This window comes from Cebus imitator, unplaced genomic scaffold, assembly GCF_001604975.1.
Source record: "Cebus imitator isolate Cc_AM_T3 unplaced genomic scaffold, Cebus_imitator-1.0 Scaffold148, whole genome shotgun sequence".
NCBI classification, from domain to species: Eukaryota; Metazoa; Chordata; class Mammalia; order Primates; family Cebidae; genus Cebus; species Cebus imitator.
This window is the reverse complement of record NW_016107463.1, coordinates 4302466-4316325: the sequence shown is the minus strand read 5'-3', so window position 1 is coordinate 4316325 and position 13860 is coordinate 4302466. Positions and strand designations below refer to the sequence as shown.

At 33.7% G+C, this 13860-nt stretch overlaps 1 protein-coding gene across 3 annotated transcripts in view; it reads left to right on the top strand.

Annotated features, from left to right (window-relative positions):
* The window catches only part of BMP5 (bone morphogenetic protein 5), a 139268-nt gene extending 131621 nt beyond the window's left edge, over positions 1-7647 (top strand). Inside the window, exons 5-8 of one of the 3 annotated variants that reach the window (XR_001829372.2) lie at positions 384-460; positions 2231-2341; positions 2475-2616; positions 5665-5735. Coding sequence is in view for 2 of the 3 variants with exons in the window: in XM_017542923.1 (XP_017398412.1) it covers positions 384-460; positions 2231-2341; positions 5665-5814 (338 nt within the window). In the remaining variant the exon portion in view is untranslated. Of the gene's footprint in view, positions 1-383; positions 461-2230; positions 2342-2474; positions 2617-5664 lie in introns of all 3 variants that reach the window. The other 2 variants (XM_017542923.1, XM_037743618.1) reach the window with 2 other exon arrangements.
* The last annotated feature ends 6213 nt before the right edge of the window (positions 7648-13860 follow it).

The following is a 13860-nucleotide window of genomic DNA, read 5'->3' as shown; positions in this document are numbered from 1 at the left end:
GGATGATTAGTATCTCAACTTAATATATATATTAAGTACCACTAGAGTATGAATGAATTAAGGAATAAGCATTCATTGAGCAGATGGAACTCAATGAATGGCAGGTTCCATGCTGTGCCCTGTCATGTAGCTGGCCTAACAGAATCTTTGTTAGAGCTTCATAAGGTAAATGGTATTGTCTACATCTCACAGAAGAAGAAACTCTGGACAGATGACTTGACTGGAGTTTACATTACTAAGAAGTTCTAGCTTTAAGATTAAAACTCACGTTCCACAACTTCAAATAAAACTCCTTTAAAAACTCTTAACAGTTATCTCACAAAAGAAATATTAGTATATCTGGTAAACAATCATTTATTTAAAATGTAGTTTTTAATCTTCAGATTTTAACACAAGTGAGCAAAAACAAGCCTGTAAGAAGCACGAACTCTATGTGAGCTTTCGGGATCTGGGATGGCAGGTAAGAATTTTTGGTCAACTTTGATGCTTCTTTTCTGCATTATCATAAATATTTAGGAAGTCATAGTCTTTGGCATTGATTTTGCAATATAATACCCAATGACTTTTGACATGACCATATAGAATGGCTTAAATACTTTATTTTCATTTCTTAATAAACCTTTTACCATTGAAACATGATTAGTAGGTTTCACACACACAAAAAAAAACCAACAAAAAAGAAACAAAAAAAACTGTGCTGAGTAAGAAATAGAACACTATGATATTTAAGAAGAAAAAAAGAGTGCTGTTCTTTAAGTGTTCCAAAGTTTATTATAAATAGAAGATTTGTTCAGATTAGTGTAAGTAACTCCACAAAACCCCAGAGGGTCATCAACTATTGACCTAGGAAATAGAGCCCTCAACTCTAATGTCCCTGTCATGGAGTAGATGTACAGAAATTTTATTTTCTTGCACTTAAAAATTATATTTCTGTCTTTTAGATAGTCTTTACAAACAAGATGAGGAGGAAAACTTCACCAAACTAACTTTTAATGGCTCTATGTGGTTACACTTTAAATTGAAATGTTAAGACTTTTAATATTATATTACAATGGATTCTCATATATGAGCTCCCATATTGAGAAATACTACTAAAGTGTAAAAATGCATGTGCACGTATCTTTATGGGGCACTGTTCACAATAGCAAAGACCTTGAACCAACCCAAATGTTCATCAATGATAGACTGGATAAAGAAAATGTGGCACATATATACCATTGAACACTAAGCAGCCATAAAAAAAGGATGAGTTCATGTCCTTTGCAGGGACATGGATAAAGCTGGGAACCATCATTCTCAGCAAACTGACTCAAGAACAGAAATCCAAACACCACATTTTCTCACTCATAAATGGGTGAACAATGAGAACACATGGACACAGGGAGGAGAACATCATACACCAGGGCCGGTCAGGGGATGGGGGGCTAGGGGAGGAATAGCATTAGGAGAAATACCTAATGTAGATGACATGGTGATGGATGCAGCCAACCACCTTGGCACATGTATACCCACGTAACAAAACTGCACATTCTGCACATATACCCCAGAACTTGAAGTATAAAAAAGTAAACATATTCAAAGTTTATGATAAACTTTCAACATGAATAACTCAATAATTCTTATTTTTGTGCCAAGTTTTATTTCTCTGTGGGGAAGATATTAAGGTAACCATTCATGTACCAATTCTTTAGCTTCCCCAAATTTTTCATGTTCAGTTTTTAGGAATTTGCTCCAATTCATTTTTCCTAAAGAAACGATAAATGCATGAATGGAAAGAAAAACAGCAAGCAGAAAAAATATTAAGGTTTTAGGATATTGTCAGGCTTCTAAAACTGAGTTATTAAGAAGTAATGAGAATGATCTCAATTAAGTTTCTTTTTCTTTCGGGTTCACTTGAACTTTTCAGAGTTCATCATTTCTTGTTTAAACAACATTTAGAATGCTACTTTCTTATAATGGTTTTATTCACAAATACATGTTTAATTACCTACTATGAATATTTCACATAACTACATCTTGGGAGAAATTAGAACAATTTCTTGTGAAAATATTTACAGCTCTGTTGTAAACTTCTGCTTAAAATTTAAAGATGTGAGGAAAGGAATATTCTATTAGAATAATTGTTGGACCAACAATGTAAACCTATTCAGATAAAATGTATTGCAAAAATTTTTAAGAATTTTTTTAAATTTTTACTTTGGTGGTATTTTTTCTTATGTTTGTGTGTCAGGACTGGATTATAGCACCAGAAGGATATGCTGCATTTTATTGTGATGGAGAATGTTCTTTTCCACTTAACGCCCATATGAATGCCACCAACCATGCTATAGTTCAGACTCTGGTAAGCTTTGTTTTTCAAGGACTGAAAACAGCTTAGCATGCAAACACATTATAAAGTTGTTTTAGAGGAAAGCAACTATTTACAATTATTAATGCATGATTTTATATTCTCAAACTCATTTGTTTCTTTTTAGAGCTGAAGTGACAACTATGAGTATAGTCAGGAAACCCAGGCTGGTTTAGAGTAATCGTAATTACACAATGAGGAAGGATTCAGCTAGGAAAACTGGGGTAGTAACATGAAATGGTCATCCTGAACTGTTTCTTCACTGCACAGTATGACTAAGCACACAGGTTCCCTGGGGCTGTTTCTAACCTAGCAATTCACTAGTAATCATTGCAAAAACATTGAGTCATAGCTGTACTAAATTTCATCTGAGGGTTTTACTTTAATTATTTAAGAATGTTCTATAACATACTTTGGTATTATAAAAATTCTTCAATGTAGTATACAAATAGGAAACTAATTTTTATTTCTAACTGTTTTCCTCCTCCTCCTTCTCCTATAATCTTTAAAGTAGAAATTATACTTCCTTTTCTTTCTTCCTCAATCTCAGAAACTTAGCAGTGATTAAATCTCTAATAATCTAGGCTTATTTTTATGAATATGGTACTGAAGGGTTGACTTGACTAACTAATTACATTCTAACTAATGAGCTCATGAAACAACTTGAGAGTCTGATGAACCTCATAGTATCTGGCCTATTGATATGGCAAAGGAACAATGTCCAGAAGACTAAATGACAGGTTCTAGAACACATGCCAGACTATGTGATACAATTTTAAATTAATGTTCGGGCTAATATAAAAATTTTAACTTTTGTATTTAAGAAGAATGGAACAGAACACATTATTTTAGAATCAAGGCTTGATGGGAGTGGAATTATTTGGTGGATGGTACTAAGAGAAAAGAAGATAGATAGTAGAAAAACTTATCTTTCTGGGTGAGGCTTATTTATGGAAAAAGAAAGAATTGCTCTCACAATTTGTGAAGATTTGACTCCCTAGAAGTTTGCTTTTTTCCCCCCCCACAATTAATTTAAAGCTGAAGTAAGGAATAGCCCAGTTTCCTTCTTAATAAAAAAGTGATATATATGAACTGATAAAATTAAATACTTGAATGATTGATATTTGCTGGCATCTTTATTGACATCCTAAAATAGTACAGAATAGCGGCTGGATACCAAAAAATGCACATCTATAACAACTAGAACAATGAGCACTGTCAAGGTTGGAAATAACCTTGGGCTAGAAACAGAAAGATAAGGCAAATATACATTTTGATAGGAAGTGAGTCATAAATGTTCTTTTTATTGATTCATGACCAGTGACATTGCCTACTTTACTGCCATATACAAGGTCTAGAGTAAATTCCTGGGGGGGTGGTTTAAGATCTGATATGACTTCAGCTATGCTGTCTATAAATATAAGCACTTCTTTCTATGGCATAGTGTTTCCAGGAGTATGGGGAGTAGGTAGGCCTTGCAAGGATGGATGATTTGCATTCAAACTTCTACCACTAAAAACAGTCTCTAAGAAGTTAACTCTCCTGTTTGTATATGAGAATTCATGTTCACATGAAAGTAAAGAAGATAAAGAAGAGTGCTGTTGTTGGATCCTTTGAAGAGAACTTCATGATCACTGTCTTTCAGTAAGGTCAAAGAATAATGCTCCTTAATTTCTCAGAAAGTTCTTTGCCTCTTTTTGTCATCATTTCAATGAGTAGGAAAGCAGACTTTTGCTTCCTTAGATAAGGATCTAATGTATCAAATATTCCTTCAGGCTAAGCAATGTCTACTTATTGAAAAATACCCTTTGTCAAATACCCTCCCTTCTCTCATTTTTCTTTTGTAAAATAAATAAATAATTACATATTTTCGGCTCTTATGGCTGTAGTAAAGTATCGAAAAACAAACATAAAAAAAAATCTGACACAAACTTGGAACAAGAGTCTGCTCTGCATCATCTCCACCCTTGGATGTAGGACATAAGTCACTGCAAAACTGGAGCTTATATGGGAAGTTAGATTTTTTTTCCCTGGCGTTGTGCATGCTTTCTGTTTGTTCTGTGAAGGACATGAAACAAGAAGACAGAGGAAAGCATGTTTGTGACTAATATATTGAGAAACCATTCAAGAACAATCCATTTTTTTCGGTAGGCTGCCAAGGCCATTGAAACAGCAGGATTATCAATCATGTATGTGTGGGTTATGGAAGATAAAGCTGACGAAGGACATGAGCTACGTCAGAAATTTATAGAAACTATCCAGCTTTTAGTTTTGTGAGGTCTTAGGAAATTTCAAGTTCATGTCAGATCACCTCATTTTTCCTGCCGTTTCTGTCCACATGCAAGGCTCCTATATCATTTCAGCCAGCACACTGTACAGCCAAAACTGTAAGAGGTTGTATTTGCTTTTTGTAGATCCCGTAAGACTCATCAGTGGGATTTCCCATAAACTCCTCTGGGGGAAGGGCCAGAATAGGTGGGTGGGAAAGGGGGGAAGTATGTTCTGGCTCTTGGCTCAATTATTTCAAATCACAGGCAGACTGCCAGTCTGATCAAAATTAGTATCAACCCTTTACTTAAGTATTTCACTTTTCATGTACAGACACCTTTTCAGGCTTTTGGGGAGGTGAATGTTCAATTTGTAAAGTATTTAGGCCCTTTGCTTCTGATTTAGCTTTGCCTGCTTTCTGGCACTTATCTGGGCAAGGGAGGTAAAAAAGTAAATGGATATTAAACTCCAGCCAATGTGATAAAAAGTTCTGTGAAGAGTTGAAATCATTGCTTTAAGGCAAGTATTGGATTATATCTGGATTTTATTTTATTATGATTTTTATGCTTTTTTACCATGGAAAATTAAGAGTTGGCATAAAATTTGATTATTTAATTTTCCTTTTAAACGATAAGTCTTAGATCCAAATCTTTCTGCAGTCAACTATGTGTTTTTCATTGATTTGCACTTATAACTTCCATATTCCTCATGATATATATAGAAATAGTCATTTCAACTAAAAGCAACAAAGCGCTAGCTGCTGTGTTCCTTCCCTAGGAAATCTTCCACTGGATATTCTATAGAGGAAGTTTTCTTTATTTGAGGAGATGTTTTTCAAGGTTATAACATAATTGAAATGGGTGGGTTGATTCTAGATGTTAATGCTTAAGAATTCATCCTTCAGTCTCCCACCCCTGTCATCAAACATAAGTGGGAGAAGGGCAATCAGCTTAACGGCGTGACCGATTGTGAGTGATAAGTGTATCATTTTAAAACTGCAAAAAAAAGTGTATTTTATTTAATAAAACAAAGCATTCTTTCTTTCCCAGGTTCATCTGATGTTTCCTGACCACGTACCAAAGCCTTGTTGTGCTCCAACCAAATTAAATGCCATCTCTGTTCTGTACTTTGATGACAGCTCCAATGTCATTTTGAAAAAATATAGAAATATGGTAGTACGCTCATGTGGCTGCCACTAATATTAAATATTGATAATAATAAAAAGATCTGTATTAAGATTTATGGCTGCAATAAAAAGCATACTTTCAGACAAAAGGGGAATTTCCTAAAATTAGTCTGGCTCATTTTGACTCTTTTCCTATGTACAACATCATGTATATAGTCATTTTTATTTATTTAAAGGTATATATTCTCTTTTGAGGATGATTTATCATTAAAACCTATTTTCTAGGAGACTACATTATACAATAGGTCATCTAGTCTAATTTTCCATGGGTTATGCTGAGTCCATTCAATTCCATTTCAACATTTTTTCTAATACAATTTTATGAGATTAGACAGAACTCCTTTGACTGTTTAATATTGCGGAAGGAAATTGAATACATTTAGTTATATTGTGCCAATGGAAACCATGATAGGATATTTATTTAGAAATAAGACTTTAAAAAAGTAACAACCCAAACAAAAATGCTTGGATAAACACAATTTCTCTTTTAGAGTTCCTGCTTCATTAGACAGAGTGAAATGTTGAACTGGATTTGAATAAATAAACGGTAGGCAGAAGATAGAAGCTGAAAGATTGCACATAATTGTTTTAACTGTTTGCTTTAACAGAACTGGTGTAACTGTAGGAGCATGTTTCTTTTTGGCTTGTGGAGCATAGATTTTGCAAAGAGCTCAAAGCTTCAGCAGACAGGCTTGAGCCTGTGTTCATAGCGTTCCAAGTTAATACTAATTGTAGTACAACCTTCTTACCTCAAATAAATCATGTCTGCCTATTATCTAGAACACTACTGCTGCAGACTTTTTTTTTTCAGATTTAAAAACCTAGTCCAAAATAAAGAAACATTTACATGTGCTCCACTTTCCTCCCCATAGGCAAGAGTCCCTGCATGCATAAAATGTACAAGAGCAGAAGATGCCGACAGAACCATTTCTTTAGCTCTCCTTTGTAACTGAGTTTGCTGACTGACGTGATGCAAGGGATTTTATTTAGGAGTAAAAGCACTGAAACTAAACTGGAGGAAATTACCTAAAGTCCCAGAATGGCTTTGACAGAATTGCCATTTCTAAAGAACAGCTGAAATTCATTTTTCATATCTTTGAGGATGAGCTCAGTGAAAACATTATTTTGTAAAGGGATTTTGTAAACCTTCTTCCAAGCACAAATAATTCCAAACAGGAAGGTTCTGGTGTGTGTGTCTGTGTGTTTGTGTGTGTTCTTCCCTCTAAAATTAATTTATTTTCTCTATCTATTAGAATGCCCTCTAAGGCCTTTCTTTAACATACACTAACTTTTTGAAGAATGATCTTTAGATTAATAATTTGCTATTTATGGTGACTTTCTGGTTAGGCTTATTTACAATTTATCTACAGTATTCATAAAGCACCATTTATTAATCATCCTTTCAGATTTTTCAAACAAAATTTACATCAAAAATTTCTCCAAAAATGTTATAGCTTTGTTTGTAATTAAGGTATAATGGAATGTTGTTTTGAAATACATTTTAAAGAAAATTTGACTAACTATATTGAGGGGTACATTAAGTAATATATTTTTAATAGTGTACCATTGAGAGAATAAGAAATGGAAGTCTATTTTATTCTTTAAATGTGCTGTTTAAATATATTTCCATATTTTAAAATATATTAAACGGATGCTAGTTTCTGCTGTTCTTGATTTGGTTCTTTATTTAAGAGGAATACAAAATGTAAGTATATCAAAAATTGAGACTATAACAATATTTATCAAGTGTAAAGTGTTTGTACATCACGATTCTTTGTTGTTCTTAATTGCCAAAATTGTTTTTATTGTTAATAATTATCTCACTATTAAATGTGCAAAGCAACAATCCATGAATTAAAGATTTTCTTAATCTGTTCAAACAACAAATTTTAAAAATAGCAAAAAATAATTAGAATGGGGAAATACCTCATTTGTTCTTTTCTATATAAGAAGAGAAATGATTGGCATCAGTGTTTTTGCATTTTCTAAAATTATGTATGTGTATAATATGCACATAAACTCAGTCACATTATTTTCTAACAACTATTACAGTAAACTCTTAGTATTGCCTTGGCTATTACCAGAAACCAGAACAATTTGGCTTATTTTAACAGGTCTTCATTAGGGTCTTTTTAGTTAGTTAATGATGTACTGACATTTTTGATTGTTTAGTTTTATTTATTCATTTATTTATTTTGCTTTAAACTTGTTTTTACTTTGTAAAGTGACCATAATCCTTTTTGGAAATAGAAGGGCATAAATCATAAATACTCAAGTTCTTTAAGGCAAAAATAGTCTACATTAAACTAAGGAAATAAAGATAACACAGTCAGAAAATCCAAAATTATTTTCTTTCTCAACCAAGAACTGTCATTTTATAATCCTTGTAATCACCATCATCAAACCCAAGCCAGACGCTACTGGGTACTTTACAGGCTGGCAGATATCATCTCCCACGACATTTACAATGAATAATTAGCTTATGTTGCAGTTCCATTCAAGGCAGAAGAAATCCTCATTCCCAAACTCAAGTAATCATCTCATAACTGTTCAGTCCAGTGCTCCATCTATTATCTAATTTCCATTTTGGATTACCTGTTTTTCCTTTCACAATTTTTATTTTGGTCTGGTTTTTTACAGTTAGAAGTGAAGATACCTTTGCTGATAAAGCATATATATTGTTGCTATAGAGGTATACATCTGTGTTCATCAAGTTTCTTTAAGATCATAATTGAAGAGAAAGTATAAACAGTAACAGTGTCAAAGGTTAAGTAGAAAATGATGCTATATCCAAGTTAGCAATTTTAAAAAAATAGCAAAGCCTCTACAAAATTTTTAAAGTCTATTGTGATATTTGTTAAAGGCTGTTTGAAAGACACAGATTTCAAATACAGGAAAAGTCACATCAGATGTAGCCTTTAAAAATTACAAAGAAATTTCAAAAATTAAAAGCATGTATGTTAACTTTTCCATTATTGTTTCAACTTCACTAAGGCACTCAGACTAAAATCAATTTTGGGCCAGTCATGGGGGCTCACATCTGTAATCCCAGCACTTTGGGAGGCTGAGGTGGGTGGATCACCTGAGGTCAGGAGTTTGAGACCAGCCTGACCAACATGCTGAAACTGTACAAAATTAGCCGGGTGTGGCGGTTCATGCCAGTAATCCCAGCTACTTGGGAGGCTGGGGCAGGAGAATCACTTGAACCTGGGAGGTGGAGTTTGCTGTGAACCAAGACGGCACCATTACACTCCAGGCTGGGTAACAAGAGCAAAACTCCATCTCAAAAAATATAGTACTGAAAGGTCAATGTAGGGGATGGGTTGATACGATAGAGCCTCAGCTTCTGCAAATTATAGAGAATAGAATAAAATAGATAATACTGCATAAAGAGCCTCAAGAAGTAGTCTGGAAGCAAGACCTAACCCAAGGGTTTAGTGGGACATAAACAATATATATTTTTTCAGTTCATTGTAGATAATACTATACAGTGAAATATAGTAGAACTTACTTAAACAGCTGGACTGTATTTATTTTCTTTCAGGTACCTACAGAAAAAGTTGAGTAGGAGAAAAATTCTCAAACTTTGGTGTAAGGGCCGTAAGATAGCTTAGACTACCTATCTCTACACTTTTTCTAACACACAGACACACACACACACACACACACACACACACACACACACACACACGTGTCCAAGCGAGAAATGAATACTGCATTAGTAGCCTTTTCTGATTTCTATCGGCCTAGAGCTTTGGTTTCAATGACCATTCCATGGGGCAAGAGACAAAGCCTTAGGTCTATGCAGGGCAGGAGCTCAGATCAGAAAGCTTAACAATAATTAGAAAATCAGGAATGGCCAGACCCCAAGGAAGTTTGTCTTGTCTCTGGATTGAAGATAAAAATATCACTGGGAATTAGTGATCATGGGCCAGCCTTTACCTAAACGTGTGACTAAAAGTCACACTATGTATGGCATCTACACATACACATATATTCATGTGCAGTCATGGCATAAATTTAACTTTTAAAAGTCTCTGATCTGATTAGTGAAGCTGAAAAAGCATTTGAGAGAAGCAAATGCAAAATTTCGCTTTTGGAACTCAACATTCAACCTAGGACTCAAGGAGCTCCCACTCAAAATATAAGCTTCCACCAAAAAAACAAACAAACAAAAAAAACCAAAAAACCACAAAACAAAACAAAATGTATCACAATATATGTACAAACACAGTACCATAAGAATTATAAGAAATAAAAAAGCGTAACACCAAACCCATAAAGGCCTTATTTACTGAATTATTGGATATAGAATATAAGTAAGCATATTTTATGTGATTTTTATAATTAAGTATAAAAGTATTTTAAATGAATAGAACATCTAAGCAGAAAAATCTTTAAGCTTTATTGGATGTGATAAATATTGGTTTTGATACCAAGAACAAGAGAAATAATGATCTGGCAGACAGATCTTAAGGCAACATTAAGCCAGATAAAGAGATGGAAAATCTAACAGAGAACTAAACATACACAAGCATTAAAGGGAATTCTAATATCCATCTAAACAGTCTTCCAGAAAATTAGGGACAATTATTGGACAGTTGACTTTTCAATCAAACTGTTTTCTCAGATTTAAAGTCAGTCAACTTGTAATTACTATCTTCAAATGGCTAAAGAAAAATAACTGTCATTTAGAATTCTGTATCCAGCAAAACTATCTTCAATAATTAGGGCAAATTAAAACATATTTGAGCAAATAAAACTGAAACGGATAAAGAATTTACTGTTAATATCAAAGTCACTGCTAATGGCTATACCTCAGGAAGAAAGAAAATACTAAAAAGAAATATATGCATAAGTGATAAATAATATTGTCTAACAACCATGGTTAAAAAGCAGAGTACAGTTAGAATAGTATTAAAGGAGATAAGATAGAGTTTAAAATAGAGCAGAACTATGGAATGTATGCTAGAAGGTAGATGACTGAAAATACACATCTTACATTTTACTTGATGATTCAATTTGATTTGTCCTCAGAATTCATGGTAAAGTTTTAAGTGCAAAAATAAAAGACCAGCAAAACAATATGCATCTTCTAAATCATGATCAGCACACTTTTTCTGTAGAGACCCGACAGTAAATATTTAAGGCTTTGTAGTTTTGTTCCAAACTCTACTCTGCATCTGTAGTATGAAAGAAACCATAAACAATACCCAAATGAGTGAGTGCAGGTCTATTATAATAAAACTTTATTTACAAAGATGGGTTGGACGGGATTTGGGTCTTTGAGTTGTAGATTTTTGACCCCTCTTCTAAACCAGTAATTGCAATATGATAAAACAATTATTTCAACAAAATATAAAAAAAGGGAGGAAAGAATAAAAGAGAAACATTAAAATAGAAATGTTGCATAGAATAATATGACAGAACAAAATCGAAGCCAAGTGTGATGGCTTACACCTGTAATTCCAGCATCTTGGGAGACCAAGGTGAGAGGATTGTTTGGGCTCAGGAGTTCAGGACCTGCCTGGGCAACACAGTGAGACTTCGTCTCTACTTAAAAAAAAAAAAAAAAAAAAAAAAAAAAACCAGGCTGGCTTTGTGGCATATGCCTGTAGTCCCAGATACATGGGAGGCTAAGGTAGGAGAATGATGTGAGCCTAGGAGATGGAGACTGCAGTGCACTGTGATCAAGCCAGTCCTCTCTGGGTGACAGAGTAAGACCCTGCTCCCCAACCCACACACACACACACATAAATCCAGATAAACTCATAAAATTTACATGTAAGTCGATTAAAAAGTCACTGTTATCATATTAGATTTAAAAATAACTTCAACAAACAGCTACTTGCTATTTAAAGACCCAAAACCACAGAAAATTTTAAAGTAAAATTAAGTGAAATATAGGTAGTAGGATAACAGAAACAAAAACTCTGACTTAATCATACGTATAAAGTGTATTTACACTTTAACACAAAACAATCATTACTAGAGACAATGAAGATCAACACATACTGATAAGGTTTTCAATCATCATTTTTATTTTAAGCTTAAGTGTACCTAATAGTATGTCTTAGAAGTGTATAAGCTAGAAATTGTTAGAACTATAAGAATAAATTGAAAGTATACAATTTTAGTGAAACACTTTTAGCAAGCTCTATTATTAATTGATAGATTAACAGGAAAAAAAGGTTACTGGGAATATAGCAGATGCCTTATTAACAAACATGACTTAATGGATGTATATAGAACACTGTACAATTTTCAAGAAAATATGACAGGTGTATTAGTATGTTCTCACTTTGCTGTAAGGACATACACAAGACTGGGTAATTTATAAAACAAAGAAGTTTAATAGACTCACAGTTCAGCATGCCTGGAGAGGCCACACAATCATGGAGGAAGAGGGAGGAGCAAAGACACGTGTTAAATAGTGTCAGGCAAGAGTGTGTGTGCAGGGGAACAGCCCTTTATAAAACCATCAGATCTTGTGAGATTTACTCACTATCACAAGAACCACATAGGAAAAACCCACCCTCATGATTAAATTACCTCTCACTGGGTCCCTCCCACAACATATGGGAATTATGGGAGCTCTGATTCATGATGAGATTTGGGTGAGGACACAGCCAAACCATAGCAAGACATTTGAAAATTATTTCAACCACTTTAAAAATAGTTTTGTTAAACTAAACCACATTTGTGGCAAGAATACATTAGTATCTTTGAATAATTTATTTCTTCTTTGTCCTTGAGGTTTTCAAGTTTAAAAATTAACAAAGTACGTCCTTTAGGAAGATTGTACCAGTGAGTACAGAGTGCTCTCCTTTTGAATATGAGGACATATTATTGTGTCCTGTTTAATTTTTGGATCTTTTCATTAAGTACTTTCTAGATTTGCTTTTTAAATTGCCTGTTTAAAATTAATAAATTTGGACTTTAATCTTGCCATATATTCACATCTTCTTCTTAAGGTTTTTCAGTCTGGTTATTTGACAATTTCTTGTTTCAGAGGTGAAAGTCAACAATATTGTATCAAACAATACATGTTGAGGTCAATAAGCCTTTTTAAGGTGTTCTACTTAGGACATTAAATAGTTTCTTTGAGGTGGCAAGCATTTCTCCAAGGATGACACGATGGAAAGAGAAATTATTTGAAAAATCTTGGCTATTGAACATAAGGGCACCAGTGAATCTCATCTCACACTAACCTTCTATAATTGAGGGCTTTTATAAAGTGAAGACAAGTTTAACTACTCTGTATCCCCCAATGCACCAGTGAAGCTTCTGGGTCTTGGAAACATTTTTTTTTATTCGCCAGGAATGTCCTCTCTAAATTTTGCCTGCTGATATTCTGTTGATTCCTGGAGACGTGTCTCATTTGCAAATTCCTTCAAAATGACCAAATACACCAAACCATGTGTGTTCAATCCCTCTAATAAATAACGATAGCACTCTTTTTTTTTTTTTTGATACATGCATCACATCATCGCATTATGTCAGCTACTACAGTTATTTGGAAATATACTCCCTCTACACTGAAAGATAGAGAAATCTTAACATGTTCATTCATTTGTTAATTTCTTACAAAGTTATCAAAGATATTCTCAGAGTTAGTGCTCAAAACTGATTTATACACAATTGGAAAATGGCCTAATTTCTTGCTTTAATGGGAAACGAATAGCACATCTAAATGGAATGTCATCAAAATTAAGAAAGTGAGGGGACTAAATTCCTTATTTTAAAACCAGTAGACCCCCATATCTTTCATTTTTGGAGTATGCTAATCTAGATAAAAGAAGAAACACACTATGAAGCCCATAGGACGATCTACTTTTTCTAAATTTTAACAGGGAAAATAAAAGCTTCTCATCAAGGTAAAAAGTGTTGCCTCATTCATAAAGTGGTGATACAAAGTTGGGCATAGAGACAAAAGGAATGATTTACATAGATATCCATAAGAAGGGCATTTCAGGCAAAAATAGCAGCAATTGCAAATGTATGGTTGACATTTTGGAGGCAAAGCAAGGAGTTCGTGGTGGCCATGCAGAATGATTGA